This window comes from Xenopus tropicalis, chromosome 4 (assembly GCF_000004195.4).
Source record: "Xenopus tropicalis strain Nigerian chromosome 4, UCB_Xtro_10.0, whole genome shotgun sequence".
Lineage (NCBI taxonomy): Eukaryota > Metazoa > Chordata > Amphibia > Anura > Pipidae > Xenopus > Xenopus tropicalis.
Genome location: NC_030680.2, coordinates 117,815,194 through 117,839,292, shown reverse-complemented (window position 1 = coordinate 117,839,292; position 24,099 = coordinate 117,815,194). Strand labels below are relative to the sequence as shown.

Here is a 24,099-nt window from a genome sequence, read left to right as displayed (position 1 = left end):
ATCTGAACGGCGCAACGCGAATAGTAAATAAAGGTTAGGTGCGTGTGTGTGTTTTGACTACAGAGTCATGTCTGTTGTGTAGCATGCTGTCAGTGCACTACAAAGTCCAGAATTCACTTCCATTGATATATGGGGTATTGGAGCCTGGGAGTTGTAGTTCCCTAGATACATGACAATGACAGCTTGACGTTTCCATGCTGTGACGTTTATTTCCTTCGCCCATTTGATCATCTAGTGGAGCCGCGCTTGATGCAAAGCGGTGGTGCTTGTGAGAGATGGCGGGCAGTGCGGGAGAATGGTGCCTGATGGAGAGCGACCCCGGGGTGTTTACCGAGCTAATCAAAGGCTTTGGTGCGTTGCCTTTCCGGCCTTGTGTGCTTTTACCTTTAGCAACACGCATGTGAGGCAGGTTGGGCGCAGGAGAGCGCACATGCACCTTCATAGAGCGCTAAAAGCGCCACATTCATACAACACGCGGTGCGGAGGGGGAGTCCTTAAGGGGCTTCACATTAACACTTTAATATGATATTCTGGCACAATCTGCAAGTGTTTTCTATGTGGTTTTTTGCGGGTTGTGGATGATTTAGCCTTATTTTTAGCAGCTATCTTGTTTGTCATTTCCGTAAGTGTGGTTGCTAGGGTCAAATTCACCCTAGCAACAAGGCCGTAGCAGTCTGAATAAAAGGCTTGGAAATGAATAGGAAAGGGCCTAAATAGAACAATACAATGGAAAAATTGTAAGCTCTTTTGGGCAGGGCTCTCTTCACCTCTTGTATCGGTTATTGATTGCTTTATATGTTACTCTGTATGTCCAATGTATGAAACTCACTTATTGTACAGCGCTGCGGAATATGTTGGCGCTTTATAAATAAATGTTAATGATAATAATAATAATAAAAACTGTAGCCACCCAGAGCAACAGTTTTCTGCTTGTTGGGGTCTGTAACCCTCCTCTCCCAACAACCACACAGCATTTTATATTGCAAGATGGAGAAAGGTAGGGAGATAATTAAATAAAAACAATGTGAAGACCAGTTAAAATTGAATAGTATGTTAATATGTAAAGTTAATTTAAAACACAAAATACCCTTTCTTTCAGTTTATTCAGTCATTGTATTTCAGGGCCGTCTAGAGTGCAGTTCCAGCAAACTTTTAACTTCTCTCAGTGGTGTTGCAGTCTGGCAGCTCAGTAATCCAGGTCCAGACTCTGAACTGTTACAATTTACTACATTACTTGATAAATGTCAGCATCTGTTGCATGTTAGCAACTATTGTATCTATTATTACAGCTATATAATAAAACTCAGCAGGGTACTACACTAGAATGATTTAGGCTAATTGCCTATTGGTTAGTATAGGTTACTGGAGTAAAACTAATTTGCCCAGTTAGTAAACAAGCCAGGATATTTGGGGCATTTTTACTGTAATCCTTTGTGCTAACTTTACTTGAGAGACTGTTCCAGTACAATGTAAAGACGATGCAATACATCATGTATATTTAGTGCTTCCTGTTAGAGCAGCAGACATTACTCCTGTTTGAGATACAAACTAAATGTGAATTCTCCAGTACTCATTAAAGGGTCACTGAACATTAATTTAAAGGGTAATTCCTTCACTTTAATAGACAAACCAGTTGAGAGCAGTTTGGGCAGAAGGTGTTGAAAAGTTCCAGTTCTTATTTCCATGTGATGACATGTTTTCCTGGTGGCAGCTGGTTAAGAAGTACTGTGACGGTGTTCCATCCCTTGTAGCAATCTGTTCTTTTCCTAAATTGACTTAACCACCACATCAGAAAAATCTTATGTGGAAATAATTAAAGTCTCCTACATATAACTGTCCAGTGCTTTTATGCTCTATAATGAAGAAAAACAGGACATATTTATGGTTTAAGAGCCTGTTGGTAAAAAGTACATCCCTAAATATAAATGGCTACTAATAATAAACCATAGGTTAGTAATAAAAAACTAGAGACACCTTTTTTTTATCCCTTCATCCTTTTAGAAGAACAACAGTATGAACTAATCAAATTTAAACAGTTTAGAAAATGGGCGCCCTAAAAGGGGTACGCTAGTAGATAATGAGTTGGTGAGTAAATTCTGTCGATCATTATCCACAAAGAGCTCCAATAGTTCATTCCTATGGGTACTTACCAGAAAGTATGTTTAGTGCCAGTTTTAAGTGTACTGCTAGTAACCGTTGAGTTAAAATCATAAATTTGTTGCTATTGCCTAGGCTGTCGAGGAATACAAGTAGAAGAAATCTGGAGTTTGGAACAAGAACACTTTGAAGATTTGCAGTAAGTGCTTGTCGTTTTATGGAAGAATTTATTACTTTACACATAACACAGTTATGGTCCTAGTCTTAATAAAACTAAGGGTGCTGTTTGTAGCCCCTGTGTAAGTAAGGCTAAAATATCAGTCAAGGTGTGTAAATAAATGTAAAAAAAAAAACAAAACATTTCAATGTAGGATTCTGCTGGGCACTTTGCAGCCAACCAATGTTGCTTTGTGCTGGGTGGCATTGGCAAAAAAATGTCCCTTGTCATTAGCCTAGAACGTAATGGTAATTAACACTTGCTGTTCATTTGGAAAAGTCAGCTGGGTCTTTTTGACTTGCAGGCTATATGTCCACATACAGGCCGCATATCTTACATGACAGTAGAATATAGATCCAGACTGAGCAATCGGCGGCTCCTGTGTGACAAAAGCCTTAATTTCTGTTTCAAGAATATAAATTGTTTTTGTTGTTTACAGACCAGTTCAAGGATTAATCTTCCTCTTCAAGTGGCAGCCAGGAGAAGAACCAGCTGGATCTGTTGTTCAAGACTCCAGGTTGGACACAATCTTCTTTGCTAAACAGGTATCATTGTTTTAAACATAGTCCAGGAAATCCATTTCTTATACATTACCTCTGCCTTGTATTGTAGCCATTTTAAAGAGTCAAAGTAGTGACTTCTTTCCAATCAGAGAAATAAAGATTATAAAGAACAAATTAATCTAGGTAGAGGAAACACATACACGTAAAAGGCATTGAAGGCAATCTTTTGGATCAGTGTAATCATTCCGTGTGTGTACCCAAGCTGTTACTAATAGCCATAAGTGGTTTAGGTTTATGTTCCTAGGATGCTATAGGGAAGTCTTGTGGTTACTGTGCCTTTTATTGCATGACCCCACATATTTTAAGTCACAGTGCCAAAACAAGGTTAATGTCCTTTTTCTGTTTAGTAAAGGTGAAGACACACTGGGCTACTAGATGCAGCTACTTTTTCACAGCTACTAAATTCCAGAAAATACCTTTTCGTAGACAATACTGAGACTTGCCATGTAGAGACAGTTATCAGTAAATGATCAACATTGTCTATTTTAGTATCCACGACAAGTAGCTTCTACTAGTAGCTCCGTGTGTCTTCACCCTTGTAATCCTGGTAGGTACAGACCTTTAGTAGCAGATTTATCAAAATTAGAGTTTAGAACTTAATACATAAGAACTTACCCACTTTCTCTTTATTCCTTTGGGATTTTTAGAAGCGTATCTATCAATTGGTAAAATTTGTTGCAATTTTGGTGCATAATAAATGACAAAAAATTTTTGTTTTTTATTTTTTTTTGCACAAAAAAAAATGACCTTTAGTAAATGAATAGTTGAATTGGATGACTCCGTACCTGTGGTGGTTTACTTTTGGATTGGAGCACTATTGGGTTCCAACTTATTGGCAGGAGCACTAAACTAAATACTCAGCCAGACTTAGCCAGCTGCTGCCTTTTAAGTCATAAATGAACACATGAAACACATCTGAACTCATGAAAAAATAGCATCAATCCTTGCAGGCACTGATTTTGCAGCTATGTTTATTGATATCTAGAGATAAACTAGGAGTTTAAAATGTAATTACCTTTAATGAGAATGACTTTGCAGTGTTGTTTTCTAGCTAGTTCAATTCCTGTTATGAAATATACTGTAGCACTTTGGGTAAGCATCTTTAAGGGCTGTGACACACGGGGAGATTAGTCACCGCGCGAAATGCCATCCCTCCTTGTCCCTCACAGCCCTAAGGATGGCAGGACCAGTAGCTGGAATTATTTTTATAAGTATATTGTACTAGATTGTTTTAAAATAATCCTAAGCCATCCTACTTTTCTCTGCATACATCATTTCTTGGGCTGTTACTTATGTTACGTATGGTATTTGTATTGGTATTTTTTTACAAGAAACTTTTGTTTTTCTCTAGTAGTGAAGTTTGTGTCTGTTTAAACAGGTAATAAATAACGCGTGTGCAACACAAGCCATCATCAGTATTTTGCTGAACACCACACATACTGATGTACATTTAGGAGAAACTCTGTCTGAATTCAAAGAATTCACCCAAAGCTTTGATGCCGCTGTAAGTAATTCTGAAACATATTGTACTGTCATCCTCATCCTTTTCATTTTTCTGATTACTCTTTATTTTTTGCTCACTTTTTCAGTCTATAAGTCTATGCTTCTACCCTCCTTTTGTAAGACTAGCAGAATACATTATATTTAGGGATCATGATGTTACTATTTTATGCATGTATGAATATTATATGATTAACAGTAGAGCATGTTCTTTGCTTGTATTTCTTTAAATTTCCTTTTCTGTCTCTGCCCCTTCTATACAGGTCCTTCTCAAAAAATTAGCATATTGTGTTAAAGTTCATTATTTTCTGTAATGTACTGATAAACATTAGACCTTCATATATTTTAGATTCATCACACACAACTGAAGTAGTTCAAGCCTTTTAGTTTAATATTGATGACTTTGGCATACAGCTCATGAAAACCCAAAACTCCTATCTCAAAAAATTTGCATATCATGAAAAGGTTCTCTAAACGAGCTATTAACCTAATCATCTGAATTAACCAATTAACTCTAAACACCTGCAAAAGATTCCTGAGGCCCCCCCCCCCAGCCAAAAGAAACTATAGCAAAAGAGAGAAAAATATATTCTTAATATAATTTAAAATGTTGAACTTACATTCTTTGTGTTGTTACAAGCTCTTTGCAGTAATCATTGTAAAAACTCCATAATCCCATATATTAAATAAAGCCCAACTTTTACTGCTAGCCATGCCAGTAGGGATGGCCTTGGAGCCTGGCAATAATGACCTGCAGCATAGTAATCCAGTTCATAGTCCTTATAGTTCATTAATTCATATCAAGCCCTACCCTTAAATCCACATCCCTCCTTCTTCCCTGTGGCTAGCACAGCCACCCCTAGCACATAATTACACACCTTAGGGGCTCCTTAACAACTATTTCTAAATGCCAACAAACTCTCTGGACAAACCCACTGCAGGTTCACCTCTCATAGGAAACATAGGGCAGGCAGAGTATGGTACACACAGGCAACCGTGCTCAATGCAGGGTCTTTCAGGTGTGAACAATGCAGCGGCTTACAGCCTGAATCTGGATGCGGCCCTTGGGCCACCAGTTGGACATCAGTGCTCCAGCTAATGCAGACCTGTATCTCAGTTTAAGCACCATCGATTAATGGGCAGGTCAACCAGAAACAGGATGGCAGGTCAGACACAAAGCAAGGCCCTTTTCCCATTGATACTTGGAACTTTCACTAACCTCCTTTCCTTATGTGATGTAACCATGACATCACTGTCCATTTGTGATATTATTGGCAAACTGGGAGACTGGGTCTGGTGTAGATCAAAAAACTCATGACCTAACTATCACTGCCTCCAATAGCCAAGTGTTAGACATTACAACCTTATATGGTTTCTTCTGGTTCACATGCACTTAACCCCTCCTTCCTACCTTAACATAATATTTGCGTGCATCACTAGCATATTTATCTTGTGTCTGTAAATAAATTAGCTCTTAACTTGGTGCTGGATAACAGTCTTGGTGTGTGTGCTCTGTTTTAGATGAAAGGACTGGCTCTAAGCAATTCAGAAGTGATCCGACAAGTTCACAACAGTTTTGCCAGGTAACAAGTTTGTGCAAGTTTATTTCCCTTCTGCAGCAGAGTGAAGCAGGGATTTATTGTTTTGAGGGGGTGTACTGAATAATTGTGGGGGCTCCCATTTCCACAGTATAAATTTATTTGGGGATATGCATCATGTCATTTAAGTGTTACAGTGGGAAGTGCTGCATGTTTCTCTGAATCTACACTTGTTGGTGAAACGCCATTTATAAGAATTAGTGGTTCTGAGCTCATAGTAACATAGTAAGTTGGGTTGAAAAAAGACATACGTCCATCACCTCCCCTTGGCACTTCTGATTGTCTGAAATGGAAGCTAATAAGCAGGAAACCAGCATTTTGTACAGTTATCAGGGTACCTCTGTTCGCTTCCTCAGAGATCACATGACCAGAAATAATGCAGCTTTAATTGTAACAGGGGAGCAAAAGAGAGAACTCTGTCCATTTATTAGCTGATGGGGCCTAGCATGTATGTGTGATCCCAGGGGTGGCCCTTAATTCTTAAAATGGCAGTTTCTATTTAGGATTACCCAATAGCACATACTACTACTTGGAATTGGTTTATTTAGATGAAGCAGGGCTTTACATATGAGCTTGTTTATGCATTATATTTTTATAGAGACCTACATTGTTTTCCTTCAAACAAACAAATACTTCCCTTTATGGTAAAACTTTTCTGTAATTGGATGGCAGTGTTTTTTCAGTTTACAAAAGTTTGTAGTATTAATGTTCCTCTATGCCAGAGCATGACTTGGCCAGGGGCCTGTACTTTCCAGACCAGTGTGTAAACACAATGCTTTTTAAAAGACTTACTGAGTGCTTACTGGCAAGGTTATTTGGAAGTGGCAGAGAAAGTCATCGAGTTTCCTCTGCTCTCGTACTAGAATGCTAATTCATTTGTTGGAGAAAACAATCTCTGATACTATAAACTCAATAATTAAAAAATTGTGACATTATTTTTCATTTGCTTTTTTGAATTATTTTTTATGCATTGATTTTCATAACTCCCATTACAAACCGTGTTGATATTTCAAAACAGGATACTATACCTGCTATAGGCAATACATGTGGTGTCATGAGTTGGTCAGTAACTGTACAAGCCCTCACTCTTCCACCAAGTAATCTGACATCACCTGACAGGTTGATCCTTTGAATGGTTTCTTGTCTTGCTGGATATGCAGCATTTGTTATGCAATATACTTAGTCAATAAGTTTAAGTTTAACAAAAGAAGTGATTCTAACAGAATACAAGATGGTGACCCCCTGTGCACAACTTTAAAGGCTTAAATCAATCAAAACAACAATAGAGATGCTAAACCTTTTGGTTGGTTCAGTAAGTTTAGTATAAAAAATACAGGTATTGCATCCGTTATCCGGAAACCCGATATCCAGAAAGCTCCAAATTACGGAAAGCCTGCCTCCCATAGACTCCATTTTAATCAAATAATTCAGATTTTTAAAATTGATTTCCTTTTTCTCTGTAAAAATAAAACCGTGCTTTTGTATTTAATCCAAACTAAGATATAATTAATCCTTACTGGATGCAAAATAATCTTATTGAGTTTAATTAATGTTTAATTGATTTTTTAATAGACTTAAGGTACAAAGATCCAAATTACGGAAAGACCCTTGGTCCCGAGCATTCTGGATAACTGGTCCTATACCTGTACTGCATTCCTAGACATATTCATTTTTAGGGTTTAATTCTCTTTTAAGTAGCTCAGGAGGCAGCACCAAATAATTGTCTACCTCTCCCCATTGTCTGCTATGTCAGTCGTCTGAAAATATTTATGCAATCATTTTCAGACATTCCTTGTTTGGAAATGTGGCAGTCCATCCTTTAACAAGAGCTTAGGGTGCTTTTAGGCAGTTGGTTTACCATGCAATCAGGCGGTGATTTAGAGCCTCCTGAACTACTAAAAATCACTGGTGCCAAAGTTCCCAGAATTGACCCTTGTTCTAATACTGTTGCCACATTTAAGTAATAAAAGGTTCCATCAGTGGCTTGTGAAAGAGTGGGGGGTTGTATTTCCGGCTTAGAATTAAGGAAAAGACAAATATTCTGTGTAGTCAAAGCCTAAGGTATATAACCAAAATGTATTTTAGAATTACCATTCATTGATACATTCTTACAACTCCAAACACAGATATGTCAACACAGTGTTCTCATAGATCTAAGCAACGTAAGTGAGAATAAAACAACCCCCTCCCCAACACACACTTACAGAAACTTGTCGTGTTCCGCCTACATTACTCTGCCAACCAGTTTCCCGGCATCATGTTTGGGCAGCAGCCTGGAACAGTAAGTCTTGTCCAAGTCATGCACAGAAATCAGATTATTAACAAGCTTCCAAATCACTTCCCAACCCTAGAGGAGAGAGGCGGATGGGGCTGAGCTGTGTGACTTCTCTAGACCTGTAAATTTATGGCAAAAATCATGACACAAAAGCCTTTATTAGCAATGTAAACTATGAAAAAGAGCAGTGAAGCCTTAAACAATAACATGGTCACAGGGCAGTTATATAAATTTACGGCATAGATCTTGATCACTGAAGTTATGGTGATTTATTTTAATTCTTTGCTTGCAGGTAAATTGATAGCAGTTAGGGTAAAATATCAAACTATAGGACAAAGCTGACTAAAATTTCAACTTTCAACATATACTTAGAGGCTGATAGTAAAAAAAAGTTTATTTTTATTTAAATGCATCTATATACACTTTCTAATATCCCCCTTTTGTTTAAAACCCACAGGCAACAAATGTTTGAGTTTGATGCTAAATCCACAACGAAGGATGATGATGCCTTTCACTTTGTCAGCTATGTTCCAGTCAATGGGAGGCTTTATGAACTGGACGGCTTAAGGGATGGACCAATTGATTTAGGTAAGGTTTCGCTTGGGTCATCCCTTTGACACAGTATCACAAATGTAAGGAGTCACAGTAACCCATGAACTATTAGGGTAATGATACATGAGATTGTTAGCATTCTGTTGCTCATTGGGAGAGGGACAAAACACTAGAAACCTCCACAATTCAAAGTAAATGGGAATTGCTACCATGCACCTTGTCCTTTTTAGTAACAGTCACATATCACTAGGAAAAAAAGGGAGGTTGTCATTATCCGTATTCTTGCAAATGGATCCCGAAATGAAGCCTTTCTTCAGCATTTGAAGATGCAGTAAAATTATTTTGACCTTTCTTTGTAGCTGAATTTAATAAAAGAATAATTGCATTTCATATGTTATTTTTAGCAGTGATCCCCAAACAGTGGCTCTAGAGCAGCATTTTGCTCACCAATTGTGGCAACATTTAAATGTGAATTATGGGTTAAAAAGTTTGGGTATCCCTGTTCTATAGGAACAACAGGTGCTAATATGCAAACTAAAGTTTATACATAGAACTTGTATTTACTGCTCTACACAAGTATGTTAGATGGGAAAACCATGAAAAACCTTCTGGCTTACTAATTTTTTTGGAACTGAGTAGAACAGGAGGTTTTCCAATACAATTTAGACTTCTTGGCTTTAGAAAAGCTAGCCCTGATATGTCACTGTGACTTGGGGATATGACTGGTTTGTTTTTTCTGACGATGAATCACTTGGAGCTGAACTTCCTGGACTGGTGGGTGGATCCACTTATTAGAATGTATAAGGATTTGACTGTGCCCACTCCTCAGAATAGAGCTTTGAAACAGCTAATGATTTTAACTTTAAAAATGTAACTTTATCACACACAGAATTTTTTTGCTAAGATATTAAAATGTTTTCTGTTCTGAGTCTTATATTTGGAAAATAAATTCTAATGCTTAGAAATGAAAGTGTGACACACACACACAATTTATAATCTAGGCTTGCTTTTTCTGAAGCATTAAAAGATTATGCAGCTTTCTCCAGGTTGCAAGGAGTCATAAGAAGTCATCAATAGGAACTAAATTAGGGCTTTCTGATAAAGCGTAAGCTTTTTATGATAAAAGACTCTGTATTTATACTGTTCCCAGAATAACATACCTTTCTCACCTCAAATGTAGTTCTCTCAGCTACTTCTTAGTCTAGTATGAAGCTCCACTCCGTTCTCTTCTAAGTTTTCCTTCTCTCTCTGACTGTGAAGATGGTCGAAGAGGTGCCTATTGTGCATGCCTGATTGTTTTCCATTGGAGAAGAGTCAGCAAGCATGTGCAGTTGGCACGTCTTCAACCACCTGTACAGTCAGAAAGGAGGAGAGCTCAACAAAATGTGGTGGAGCTTCACTCTATTCTAGGACGTAGGTGAGAGATCTGAAGTTGAGCTGTTTGTGGTACAGAATTTACATGAGACAGAATACAGGGCCCTCTGAGTGATCATAATGGCCGAATTGGAGGGTATTTTGGTGGCTGCTGTTGCTCAGTGCACCTTTTAGCACTTGGCTACTGAGTTTGATTACAGCCATAGATTTAAAAAAAAATAAAATAAAATAAAACTTAATTTTGCTTTTGCGTGTATCACCTACATACATGTAATTTCTCATTTTGCCATTTTGCTTTAATTCTTCCTGTAGGACCATGTAAGGAAGATGAATGGATCAGTGCAGCCAGACCTGTTATAGAGAAACGAATGCAGAAGTAAGTGGCTTCAACCTATTAGTAACTAGCACTAATGCTATTTCAGCTTTCACATGTGCACTGTTGTAGGCACCAGGACAATGAGAATATGAAGGTCTTACCTTACACCTTTATATGTAGCTTCCTTCTGACTTTATGGTCCACAGCATATTAACCCTCTTATCTGTGGCATCTGCTTTATTCTTTACTTTAAAGAGGTTTTCAAATTGTGAACACAGTTATTGTATTCAATGACTTGTATACAAAGTGTAGCAGTTAGTGTCACACTTAATGTTCTCTCTGTATTACAGGATACATTTAAACTTCACTGCATGTTTTATTTTGCATCAGGTACTGTGAAGGTGAGATACGGTTCAATCTGATGGCTATTGTTTCAGACAGAAAGAAGATCTACGAGCAGAAGATTACGGATTTGCAGAGGCGGCTTGCAGAGGTCAGAAATGACTGCGTCTTTACTAATGTATTCAGTCTTCCAAGTTAGGGATGCACTGAATCCCAGGTTCACTTTGTGTTTTGGTCCAATCCAAGTGCCTGGCTGAACTGCATCCAAACCCTTAAACTCTTGTGATGTTAAGCCACATGGCTATAGAATTGGTGTTTTCTTTTTCACACACATGGTTTCATAGAATAGAGGTGCAAAAACTACATGGTTTTAAGTGATGAAGAGCCTTTACTTTGTAAGCAGTCCTAGCTTTTGTTTAGTTCTCTCTCTCTTAGATTAGAGGAACGGAGCTTCCATTTGAAGCAGCGTAGGTGGTTTTTCACGTTGAGGGCAGTGAGGTTGTGGAATGCCCTTCCTAGAGATGTGGTAATGGCAGATTCTGTTAATGCCTTTAAGAGGGGCCTGGATGAGTTCTTGAACAATCAGAATATCCAAGGTGTGATACTAATATCTACAGAGCAAGATGAAGGTTGAAATCCTAAATGCTTACTAGTTAAAAAATAAATTTAGCTCTACTTTTAAGGGACTATTTGACCACTAAATAATGGTGTCTGATGCCATTTTTGTATAGGTACTGAGAAATGAAGGCATTTTAGGCACAGCACAAATAACCATAATCTGAAAATATAAAACATGTTAGCAGACCTTTTGGTTTCTGGAGGATTGGCCAACACAAGTTGGCCTGCCTCATTCTGTAGGATTTAGATTTCTGGTTTTACTGGTGAATATTTATTTTAGCTGTACAATGAAATTCTTAGTTTACTTCATCTTAGATCATTGTACCTTCTTACCTGTAATAATTCTGTCCTTTGCCTGGTAATACAGGAAGAGCCTATGGACACTGATCAGGGCAGCACTCTTATGAGCTCCATGCAGTCTGAAATAGCAAAATACCAGCTTCTTATAGAAGAGGAAAACCAAAAGATCAAAAGATACAAGGTGAGATTTTATTCTTTCCCTGCCTGGATTTTCTTTGATCAGATCAAGATAATACATGGAAGATTAATGATCCTTGCTGAGCTGGATACCTTTGCAAGCATTGGAGACTGATAAGCCTGTTCTTAGACTTGTTGGGAAGAGCTCTAGTTGTCTAGTTCAGAAAATGACATTTAAACTAAGTGCATAATAATGACTTGGGGCATATTTATGAAGAGGGTTGAAAAGCAGCAGCTGTAATGAGTTACTGATCTCTATGTAAATAGCACTGTTGTCATACATAATGGGGTAACTAATATTTTGGCATCCCCCAGTGAAATAGAATTTACATGCCCATTAAGCTGCTATGAAACATTTTAGTTATCAGTAACACATGCTGTGTAATTATTGCATAAATAAATAAAAAAACATTGTTTGTCAAACAAGGTCTCTAAGAAATGGCAGTGCCAAATTTTACTGTTTTCTCCATAACCAGTTTCTGGAAAATATATCTGTTATTTTTAAAACTTTTTTTTTTTTGACATGAGAAAAGAACAGATACAGGATTGTTAAGGCAGATGGGCTGGATGTATAGAACAAAACACACACTCCTGATAAGCAGTGCCTGTGAATTTGTATTGATCAGTGTTGCTGTGTTTAGTCCTAGGGGTTCTGTAACTGAGCCTTGATATTCTCTTTTTATCGCTTTAAAAAGTTCTATGAATGTGTTATGCAGAGGTGCATGATGCATTTGCATTAACTTCTTTTGTTTTCTCCATTAGATTGAAAATATCAGAAGAAAACATAACTACCTTCCATTCATCATGGAGTTGTTGAAGACTCTAGCAGAGCATCAGCAGTTAATACCCTTAGTAGAAAAGGTACGTGTTATTCTCATATGAAGAATGGACATGAGAACACCTTCCTATTGTCATAGCACTGGCAAATTATTTAAACATACAAATGAGTTTTAAAAATACTGGAGAGGTTTCATTTAGGAAAATATTTCATACAGATGTTTTCGGTGCTGTTAAGTAATGTACAAGTGAGCCGTTCTAGTCTCCATCCCAGAATGGTATTGATTGTGTAAACTTCATCACCTTTGTGTCTGCTAATTTATAACCACCAGACTTACTCCAAAAACTGAAAGATTGTCCTGATTTAAACAAATAGTAATATATACAGTAATTTTCTGTTTGAGTTTGACATGAACCCCAGTGAGGGTCAAATCTCTGATTTTTTTTCAAGTACCCAAAGTAACACATTTTTCTCTGTGAGCTTATGTATAAATGAGCACATCTGTGTATGAATGTTCTTTATTTTTATTGGTGAGAATATCCAGGTCACTTGTTTTGGGAAGTCTCATTTTCAACCACTAGATGGTGTTGGTTATCCGCTAAGCTCTATGAAAAATACATTGACAATCACTATGGCAATTCCTGTTAATGTATCTAGTCAAATATCCAGTAGGAATTTCTTGGTCTACACATTGGCATTTTGGGTCCTTGTGTATTCCGTGTGTTTTTTGCCCAACCTCCATGCCAACATCTCTGTAGTACTTTTTCTTGTGGAACTGCCCAAGGTTGGACAGTGTTTTTCCTGCCAAGTTTTCTACTACAGTTGCAAATATCCTGAAGCCATGAGCATTTTTACCTCTAGTCTGGTATAAACAAACTTAAGCTGCAGGCTTTGTTAGGTTTTGTGATAAGAAGCAGCTCGGTGGGAGACGGATATCTGTGGACTGGAAATAACAAAAGCCATAGGTATGTCTTAATTAAAAGAATATGCTAAATAATGTTAAGCACATATTTTGAGCCAATTTTAAAAAAACATTACCCTTTAATGTGTATATCATCACAAAATTGTTTCCCCCACTAAAGGTGCGGGCTAATAGAGCCTGTACTCTGGCTGGGGAAACGAGATTTTTTCCAAACAAATTCCCCCTGCAAGCAGTAAGCCATTGGCAGCAGGAAGGTGCTACCCTGGTGCGGCTGTTGGGGCACATAACGAGCGTTTGCCCCCAGCTCCTACGTCATGCGCATAATGAGCAAATCGGGAGCCTTGCTTATTATACGGCTGTGTGTCACCCAACATGGGAACTTCTGGTGGCTTGGTGCTCGATGGGGGCATTTTATTAGGGAAAAATTTATTGTAATTTATTACTCGGCATTGTAACTCTATTCTGTATGGTTACCAAAGTTATATTTACATTTTTTTCTTTAAAGATTTTTAGGCAGATAGGAAAAAAGATCAAATAGGAATGTCTGTCATGGAGTGTGTATATTTGATTTATCTGAAATGTATTACTCCCTCGTGCATTTGTGCGTAGTATGTATAGTGCAGTTTCAGCCCTCTGCCTCTGTATGGCGCCAAAACAGCATGTGCACTTTTTCTTACTCTTGTTATAGTTGTCGGTTTGCTTTTAAAGGCTCTTTAAAAACGTCTTGTCTAAAGGCACTGGCTACCATGTATACGTACAGAAGGGCATATAGCTTGCTGCATCTCTCTCTAAAGGGCAGTATATTACTTCTTGTTTAAAACAAGTGCAATCATTGCCTGTACACACACATTTCCCCTGCATATTGGACTCCTGTTTGGTTGATGGCACAAGTTGGTTACTCACTCTCTGCTTTACCACGGGCAACTAATCTCCTAAAAATGCTATCCCACTTCAACAGAGCTCTCAACCTACGCACTCCAGTGCTCGGGGGGAGAAAGTGGCGTGCCAACCTTTTTTCTTGGTACCGGAAATTACATTACAATGTCACACACATTTCGGGGAGGGATATCATGGGCATGCACAAAATCCCTGCTAAAGCCAAAAAGTTTACCTGCGCGTGTGTATATGCATCAAATGACATCACCGAACGCTTACTGTGCATGCGCGCTTGGGGACTGGAGACAGGGCCCGAAGTTTCCCTATTAGGGCTCTGGTACACGGGGAGATTAGTCGGCCACAACAAATCTCCCTGTTCGCTTGCCTTGAAAGGAAACTTCCGCGATTTCAGGGAAATCGCGCAGCTGCGTATGCCATCCCACCAACGATTTACATTTTCGCCGGTGGGATGGCATTCCGGGAAGATTAGTTCCCGCGAACAGGGAGATTTGTCGTGGGCGACTAATCTCCCTGTGTGCCAGAGCCCTTAGGTAACTAACCTTAGATGTTCACTTTTTGGCAGACCTGTGCAGTGTGTATAGCTTTATGCTTCTGTACCGCCTCACGTACACCCCGAATGTTGATTGGGCATGGCAAGGTCACCTCCAGGACAGCTTAGTCAGTCAGTGAGCTCACCTGTACTCATGCCCAGATGAGTTATTTCATGGCCTCAGGGCTTGGAGTGCTGCTTTTTTCCATCATGAGTTGTGTATAACAGAATTTCAGATCCAAGTCTATTTGGACTCTTATTGAAGTAGATGTGAGTCAGGTTTCCTGATGCACTAACATTACATTGCCTGGTGTGGCATGGGGATTGAGAGACCTCTCCTCTTGTGCTAATGAAAACACATTTCCGTGTGCGTCGTTGTGGATTTGCTTCATTAAATCTACAGTATGTGTTTAGAATAAACTGCTACAGACTTCCAAATTGCTCTTAGGGAAAGCAGAAAAATGCTCATTTTATTGTGTGTGGTTTTGTTTGTTTTTTAGCCACTAATGTTAAAGGTTACTTTCCTTCAGTCCTGCAGCAGTCTGGCCTTGCGGTTAGTTCTCCATGTAGTCCCCGCATACAGTGCTGGCTCATATAATGGTTACTTTTGGGATTGAACACTGTCACATAGGAGAAATGTACACCAAAAACCATTTTCTGTGTATTTATTTTCCTGTTGATAAATACATGTATAATCATTTCACTGCATCATTACACCCCACCCCCCCATCACTACGGCCATGTTGCTGTGAATATAAATGCTTGAGCTGTGCCAGTACTCCAGGCAGGAGGAGATTACTTATTCTGGCGGTTTCTTTAGTTTGCATCACTGGAGAGAGCACCTTTTGCAGCTATGCCCCTTGTCCGTTTGGGTTGGCCTTTCTCTCCATTATCTGCACAGTCCAGCCTAAGTCTACTGCAATTATCTATGTAGTCATAGACTGTACCCAATAGCAATGTCTGTGCCTAAAGAGAGTACTCACGGCGACAAAAGAAAGAAAACGTTAGGAGAACTCTCCTTCTCCCTGACTGGCACTAGGAACAACTGCCTGAAAGCGCACACACTATTCCCATAACCATTCCCAGCACCCTTAGTAAAGAAACTATGTGACTATATTGGTAGGTGGTGTCCCAGGTCACATAGCTTTTGTAAGAAAGTTGTGTTCCAGTTTGTCTTGGTAGCTTGTATGCTGAGTACCTTTTATTTCCTCCACTTGTGTTACATGAAGAGTATGATATAGGCATTAGGCAGAGGGAGAAATGAGGGTTGGAGTTGGAGCTAATGGTCCCATAAACCAAGCAATTTGAGTCATAGGATTTATGTACAGACTTCACAGCCCTGCTGGGGTCGGAAGCAGTTTTGGGTACCTGGAGTCTGAGTCGGTGGTGCCATAAACTAAGGAATTGGAGTCATAGTAGAAAGATTTATGTACAGACTCCACAGCCCTGGTGATGCAATTTACTTTTCATGCAACATACTTTTGTGTTCCCTGGAAAGTAACGTGTGGAATTAACACAGATGCTACTGTTTCAGCAAATGAATAAGAGCAGCCAATCACAAGCAGTGATTGGCTGCTCTTATTCATTTGCTGAAAAAGTAGCATCTGCAGTGCTTTGTAGGTTTCATTGTGTATTGTTTGTGTGCCTCCAAATAAACACAATACCTACAGTACCAGCGAGTTCCACCCCAATGTGCTGTTTGTGACCATAGTTGTAATAGCATATCTTGTTGCATACAAGGAGTCAACACCAGTTAAGAGGCTGTTAGTTAATTTAAAATTTCTTTATTTGAAAACAAGTAAAAAGAAAAAAAAAAAGCTTAATTTTCCCCCAAACAGACTCTAATAGGTAACATATGTCTCTTTCTCTCTTCAGGCCAAAGAGAAACACAACACAAGACGGGCGCAGGAAGCCAAATGATACCCCTGCTACTTTGAAAATAGAACAGAAAACAAAGCTTCTTCCTTTTCATGTCACAGAGCGAGTGGAGACAATCCACCATGGCTTCTCTTAGACATTATTATATGTGCAGAGCACAGGCATTTTGTATGCACAGTTCAGCATGGTTTTTAACCTTTGCATCACAGTGCATGTTTACAGTACATTAGGCCTCATAATCCTATATCATTTTAGAACAAAAAATTCCATATTACGTTTTTGTATGTCTTTGGTTCTAGGGCTGCAAAGAGTTATACACATTCTTAAATGTTAATGAACACTCTGTTTATGAAAAGATTCAACACACGTGACCTACAGTACAAGCTGTTCCACTTATGGAAAGAATGGAAAAAAGAGGCTATAAATGTGAGCATGTTTGTGTATACAACGTAAATTGTCCCTGTGCTGTGTATTACCAAGCCATTTCCCTTTTTAACTACAGTCAATTTGCAGATATCATGAAGGGAGGGTATACACTGCATATTTTTGTCCTTGTCACAGTTGTTCCTAAATACTTGTATCATAATACTTTCCTGCAGTCTTCTGCTTAATAATTAAGCTCAGGATATTCACTATCTATTGTCACCTGGCATACATAGCCATTAAAGCGGTTGTTCACCATAAAATGAACTTTTAGTATAATGTTGAGAGTGATATTCTGAGACAATTTGAAATTGGTCTTCATTTTTTTATTTGTGGTTTTTGAATTATAGGTTGAATTAGCTTCTTGTTCAGTTGTCCAGTTTGGTATTTCAGCACATCTGGTTGCTAGGGTCTAAATTATCCTCGCAGCCTGGCAGTAGGTTGAATGGGAAACTGGAATATGAGTAGGAGAGGGCCTGCATAGAAATATATGTAAGTAAAAGTAACAATTACAGTAGTTTTTTGGCTGCTGGGGTCAGTGGGAGAAGAAGATGGCAGATAATTAAACTATACAAAATAAAAAAATGACATTCAATTAAAAAGTTACAAAAAGTTGGTCATTCTGTAAAATTCTAAAAGTGAACTTAATGGTGGACCACCCCTTTAATCAGTAGTATTGAACTGCAATAGTTGCAAATAAATAAACCAAACCCTGCTCCTCCACTACTGAAGCCATAACTTGTATGCCTTAGGCTGTGTTAGGAATGGACATACTTTGGGAGTATATAGTCCATTTGTGAGCTTTTGGTCACAGCTTGACATAAATCCTCTTTAAAATCTGCTTTTTAGGAGAGCAGGCTTTAGAACTGCATACATATCATGATGGCTGTAAGTCTCCTCTGGGAGAGTTCCCTTCTGAGCAGTGTTTGGCTAAGAATGAGCCACTGTTGGAACTCAGTGATTTTTCTGTCACTTGGCGCTGTGCATACTGTTGCAGTGATATTTTCATCTATATACATGTGCCCTGTAGTTTCTTTATAAGCCCCTCTCATTACCTGACATTCTGCCTCCACTGCAAGTTACCCCCCCCCCCCTTCATGGTGCAGCAGCTGTTTGTTTTTTAGATGCCATTCCTCAGTATGAATTATGCTGCCTTACCACAGTCATTTAGTGTTACATTTATAGTGGAAAAGTTTTCTTTACATCAGTTCTTACATTAAACAATTTTTTTTTTCTTTTCTAAACCATGTGGGCATTTGTAGAGCATATCTAAAAGTGTAGCTTTAAGGGATCTGATAGTGTATGTTGGCTAGAAATGATGGAATCCTTGAGGATCCAACCTCCAGATTTTTCTGTACATATGATGATGTGAAGTCCTGTTGGAAACTGCAAAAGCACTCCCATACTGTAAGCCGAATACCTGGCATCCTGTAATAGTCATTTGAAACAGGATTTTGAGTTAATTTGCTAAAAATACAGCATTTTGCCTGTGCTCATTCAGAAAACATTGAGTATATAGCGCTTATTTAAAGTATTATTGACATTGGAGACAAGGCATTGCAGCTGCAGAAACAGATTATTTGTATTCTAAGGCTAATGCCACACAGGGCTGATTCTTGGCCTATGGATAGTGTTTATCCAAGAATCAGCTCATACACTGCCATCGACCTATCCCTGCACCTGCACCCTGAGCCATGGCATTGGCCTGCATGCCGGCACACAGAGCTCATTTTGGTCCCAAAATGCATACTTGCACCATTTCAGTGCTGAAATCTGCTCTGTACAGGTGTAGCCTGATGAGATGTGGCAATATTCCACTCGTTTCTATAGTACTAAAATATGAATTGGCCTAGATGAAATTGGTACTTGACCAAGCAGGTGTATGCCTTCTAGATTTTAGTCTGTGGAACTCTGAACATTCTGAAGAACATTTATGACCCATGCAGAATCCCTAAGATTAATGTTACGTAGGCAGTGGTCAAAATAGTCCCATTAGGAAAAACTACAGCAGTAAAAAGATGAATGGAAAATTATAATGGAAAGTATAATGAAAGCAAAAAAAAAATCGCTTTGGTAGTTAAATTGTGCAATAGTGCCCCTTGTTAGTAAATGAGCCCCACAGCATTTCCATTAAGTGGATGTAGTACAGAAGCTATAGTTTTGTGAGCGATAAATTTACTCGATGATGCAGTGTTCCATAAATCAATTATAAAAATACTTTTATACACCAATTACAGACTAAGAAAAAAAACACAATTCCCTATATCAGATATTATAGAATCTAAGTCTACAGAGAGAGATATATATACACTAACAAAAGAATGAACTTTTTCAACTTATCTGAATGTTTTGGCCATTGTCAAGCTGAGGTTGGAGAGAATATATTTGTTTTCGATGCTTGGTCTGTAACTGTCTGTCATATATAATTATATATATTGAATAAAGGAGCTGTTTACATTCTCTTGTGAGCAATCACTTTCTATTAACAATCTATAAAGGCACTGAGCATCCCCAATGCAATAAATACGGATGGAATATCCTCTTGTGCCCTTTCTGCAGCACTGTATGTCTAAACCAAAGTGCTCCCCTCATTCAAGAGGTTACAAGAATGTTCAAGATTATCTATTAATATGCCATTATATAAAAATATTCAATAACATATTACACTGTGTAAACTGTTAGAAATATGTTTGCAGTTTGTTCATAAAATAGACAGGAGCTTAAAAAGATCATGCAGTTCTATTAGAGGAAACACTAGATTATGGCAAGGAGATATCCCATTTTAATAAAAGAATTCACATTTTTAAAAATGATTTCCTTTTTCTCACTAATTATAAAAAAGGACCTTGTACTGTATCCTAACTGACATATAATTAATACTTATTGGAGGCAAAAAAACTTATTGGGTTTAATGTTTAAATTATATTTTAGTAGACTATGGTTTGAAGATCCAAATTAAGGAAAGCCCCATGTCCCAAGTATTCTGGACAACAGGATCTATATGTGTAGATAAGTAGTAGTATACAGTACTACATTCACTATACCTCCTTTTTCAATATCGCTTCAGTGAATGGGGCTTGTTATTTCTTGCTCAAAACAGGGCAACATTTGAAAATGAAACTAAATTTACCTTCTACTTCCCCATACCAAAGAGGAAAGTCAAACAAACCAGTCCTCTCTGCTGAAAACAACCCCATCATGCTCCAACCACCATATGCAGCCACTACACACTATAGGCATGGGCATGTGATACTGTAAAGTATTGTGGCATTAAAAAAAGTGCCATTTAAAGCTTTGTGGTTCAAAAAGAGCACAGTGAAAGCATGGCTGGAGTTTGCTTTAGACCTAGCACCCACTACACCTCATACACCTGCACGTGAACCTGTTCCAATATTGGAGCAAGCTTTCTTGGCAAAAGCCTAGCAAACAATGCACAACAGGTGTAATATATTAGCACACACCCAAGTAAGACCAGAAAAAGGCAATAAAAAGAAGAGAAAAGGGGGAGGACAAGCTGGCTGTCCAACAGGCAATGAAATTCTCATATCTAGAATGTTTACCAAATGCAAAAGGTTCTCTTTGTAATAAGGAACTGTTATACTGGGGCACGTGTGGCCCACTAGAGGCTTTCAATAGGGTATTCCCAGCAACTAGTGTTCTAAATAATTCCTAAAGGTGGCCATACATGGGCAGTTAGCTGCCAACTGGGGCCCTGCAGATCAATTTGGCAGCTTATCTGCCCATGTATGGGGCCATCTGACAGGCCTATCTGGCTGAAAATTAACCAGATGTCGATCGGACAGGTTTGATTTTCCTGTCAGATTGAGGACTAGTATTAACTAATTGATGTGGTCACTCATTTGTTCGTTGTTGTAATCTAATTATTCAGCTCTAAAGCCAAACAGATCTGCCAACATTGCCCACCTTAGAGCATAGCAGGGGGAAAGATATGCTTGTTGGGCAGCCTCAACAAATGATCCGCTTTAGTTTCAGTGTATAGTGTTTAGTTTAGTGTATACCCAGCTTTAGTTTCATCTTAACAAGCTGTTGAAGAGGGAGCCTCTAGAATATGAGATACTGTGCTTATGTCCTGTTTGGAAGAATAATAAATTGATAATTTTCAGCCATACTGCCATTTAAATGACTCGTTTTATTACATTCTATCGCATTGGGAATGTATTGGTGCTTTTTATGTAGATATTGGCAAATGGACTTTGAGGGCTCTGCAAGAGATTCAGACCAGATTGGTGCACTTAAATGCAAGTGGATATCTGTCCAACCTGAATTTCTTACATGAGAAAGGCTACTTGTATAGAAAGTTTAAAAGTCAGGAGTGCTGTAAGGTGAATTATGGCCCTGCTTGCATAGCTAATGGTTCAAATCACATTTTAAGTATGGTGTTATTGTGTTCATTAGGAAAATCAATCAAAGAAAATCACACTGGACCCATGCTGGTTACTTGGAAATTGTGCCGGCATTTCAATTCCACTTAGTCCTTGACAATTATCCTTAGTGGAAAATGAAGCTGAAGCACGTGTGCAAGAGAAGAGCATCTCAGACTGAAACCCCTGCTGCACTTGATAATTCTATAATGAGGGCCTTGCCCATTGCTGCTAATAGCAGCTTGTATTTTACAGCACAACATACTGGAAGCACATGGCAAGGAGCCTTAACCCTGACTGTCTATTCCTAAAGGGGTTGCAAACCCCAAAGCAAATTCAAAGCAAAATTCCAATAAACAAAAATTCAATGGTTTTAAACTTATTTGTAAATGGAATCCTTATTGGCAGCAGCATCTGTTCAGTTCTATTCTCTGCTGGTTGCTTTTGACCATCACAATTTTTTTCATCTAAATTTCACAACAAGCAATTTGTTTCCATATTCTCTATTTATAATTCCGCAATGCCAGGCTAATGACCCCTGGTTTGGCCATGCGTCATGGCATTACTCAGTTCTCAGTTGAAGAAATAGTACAGTGGCGTAACTATAGAGGAAGCAGAGCCCATGGTGGGCAGTGCTTGCATTGCAAGCCAGGCCCCCCTTCAAAAAAAATTTCGGAGGGGTCCGGCACGTGACACAAGCACTACCCACCCCCCCTGATCCACACCTGCCCACCCCACACGTCCCAACTCCCTGCCCATTCCCTCACAGGTAGAGGAGTGGTGGGGAGCAGCCAATGTAGTTACTATAACAGCATGCTAAGGTAGGAGAACAGCAAATCTCATCCTGCATTACTGCTGTTCCAGTAAGCTCATTACATGGGGTGTCAGTCTGGTTCTATGGGTCAGGGTCCCATAAGTGGTATTAAAAATGGGAGGAATATTGAAGTTTCAGGCATAAAAAGAAAGTATAGATTCCCACATCTCTCTTATGTGCAATTGATCTGCCAGTATATGGACTTTAATCCCACTCTGGAGCCAGCCAGAGGATTTTAGGTAGAGAGAATAGATTTACCCTGATAAGGCAAATATATTTTCCATTGCTCAGGGTGCAAGTTATACACACACTGGGTTTTGTATGCATAGAAACAGATTGCCAGTGGCAGCCTTGTAATGTTCAGTTGTTTTAGAGACTGCAATACTTCAACAAGTCCAAGAAGTCACGTAATTACTTTCATCGTTCATGTGGTTTGTACTTGCTGCTCTGCAAGGAATGGCTGCTACCTGCAAAGCGCTGCATGTTCCACTGCCATAAAATAGATTTTTAACAGCAAAAAAATCCAGTAGCACACTGAAGTTGCAAGCCGTGAAAAAAGTGTTTTATTTGCCCAAGCTTGAGAAAGGGTCCGGAGGGGCGGCCCAAAACGTTCCTCTTGTTTTTTGTATGTACTGGGGCAAATAAAACACTTTTTTCACGGATTGCAACTTCAGTGTGCTACTGGATTTTTTTGCTGTTAAAAACCTATTTTATGGCAGTGAAACATGCAGCGCTTTGTAGGTAGCAGCCTTGTTGTTTTTTTTTTTTCACGGCTTGCAACTTCAGTGTGCTACTGGATTTTTTTGCTGTTGGATATTGACCCCCATGCAAGGTGAGGTTCTTCCAGTATTTGCACCTTATACCCATTTGGGTAAGTTAACAGAGGGTTGAGCTCCCCAATACTGCTATTGCTATAAAATAGATTTTTGGCCATTTCTTTTTAATGCAGCAAACTCATAATTATGATATGTCCTCAATCACTAATGATTCTGATTTATCAATGAAACTAATAAGAATAATTCATTATAAAATGACTAGGTCTTTCACAATACATTTGGAATGAGCTCCCTGTTCTGAAGAGCTTACATTTGGCAGAAGCATCCCTTTCTTCTGTATACGTTTGACTCAGTAACCATGATGTGACGCACCTAATACTGTATGTACATGGTCAGTAGTAATGATGTGTCAGCAACTAACTATTGCAAATGTTTGGCTTCCCTATAGCAACCAAGTGGCAGACCTGACTGAATATGAATAAAGTGCAGCGTGACTCAGGGAGTATTGCAAATAAGTATATAAATCGCAGGAAACGCATTGAAACATGGCTTAATTCAGTATCCAATGTGCTCAATATAACCAGATATTACAAGGAACTATGACGCGCATACAGCCCATACTACAGAAGACAGGATGCCTTAAAACTGCTGCTCAGTTGACTCATTGCCCAAATGTCAAGGTTAGGAGCTCTGATTTCGGAGATTTTTTCAGTAACTGTGCGGAAAGGGTTATGGAACAAACTCTAGAGTCACCATGACTTTATTGCTTCC

The 24,099-nt window shown here is 38.8% G+C and overlaps 1 protein-coding gene across 1 annotated transcript; it reads left to right on the top strand.

Annotated features, from left to right (window-relative positions):
* The first annotated feature begins 200 nt into the window (after positions 1–200).
* uchl5 (ubiquitin C-terminal hydrolase L5) lies at positions 201–19,816 on the top strand. The gene is made up of 11 exons (XM_002939086.5): positions 201–351; positions 2,233–2,296; positions 2,754–2,859; positions 4,256–4,381; positions 5,899–5,960; positions 8,708–8,838; positions 10,489–10,552; positions 10,883–10,985; positions 11,820–11,933; positions 12,692–12,790; positions 16,931–19,816. The coding sequence occupies exons 1-11, from the start codon at positions 276–278 to the stop codon at positions 16,973–16,975; spliced, it is 990 nt and encodes a 329-aa protein (XP_002939132.1). The 5' UTR covers positions 201–275; the 3' UTR covers positions 16,976–19,816.
* Positions 19,817–24,099: the final 4,283 nt, after the last annotated feature.

Excerpts from the sequence above, each read along its gene's own strand:
- uchl5 (XM_002939086.5), top strand. The coding sequence starts at position 276 with ATGGCGGGCAGTGCGGGAGAATGGTGCCTGATGGAGAGCGACCCCGGG. Across the intron at positions 4,382-5,898 it reads CCCAAAGCTTTGATGCCGCT|ATGAAAGGACTGGCTCTAAG; the intron begins GTAAGTAATTCT and ends GCTCTGTTTTAG. Across the intron at positions 8,839-10,488 it reads GGATGGACCAATTGATTTAG|GACCATGTAAGGAAGATGAA; the intron begins GTAAGGTTTCGC and ends TTCTTCCTGTAG.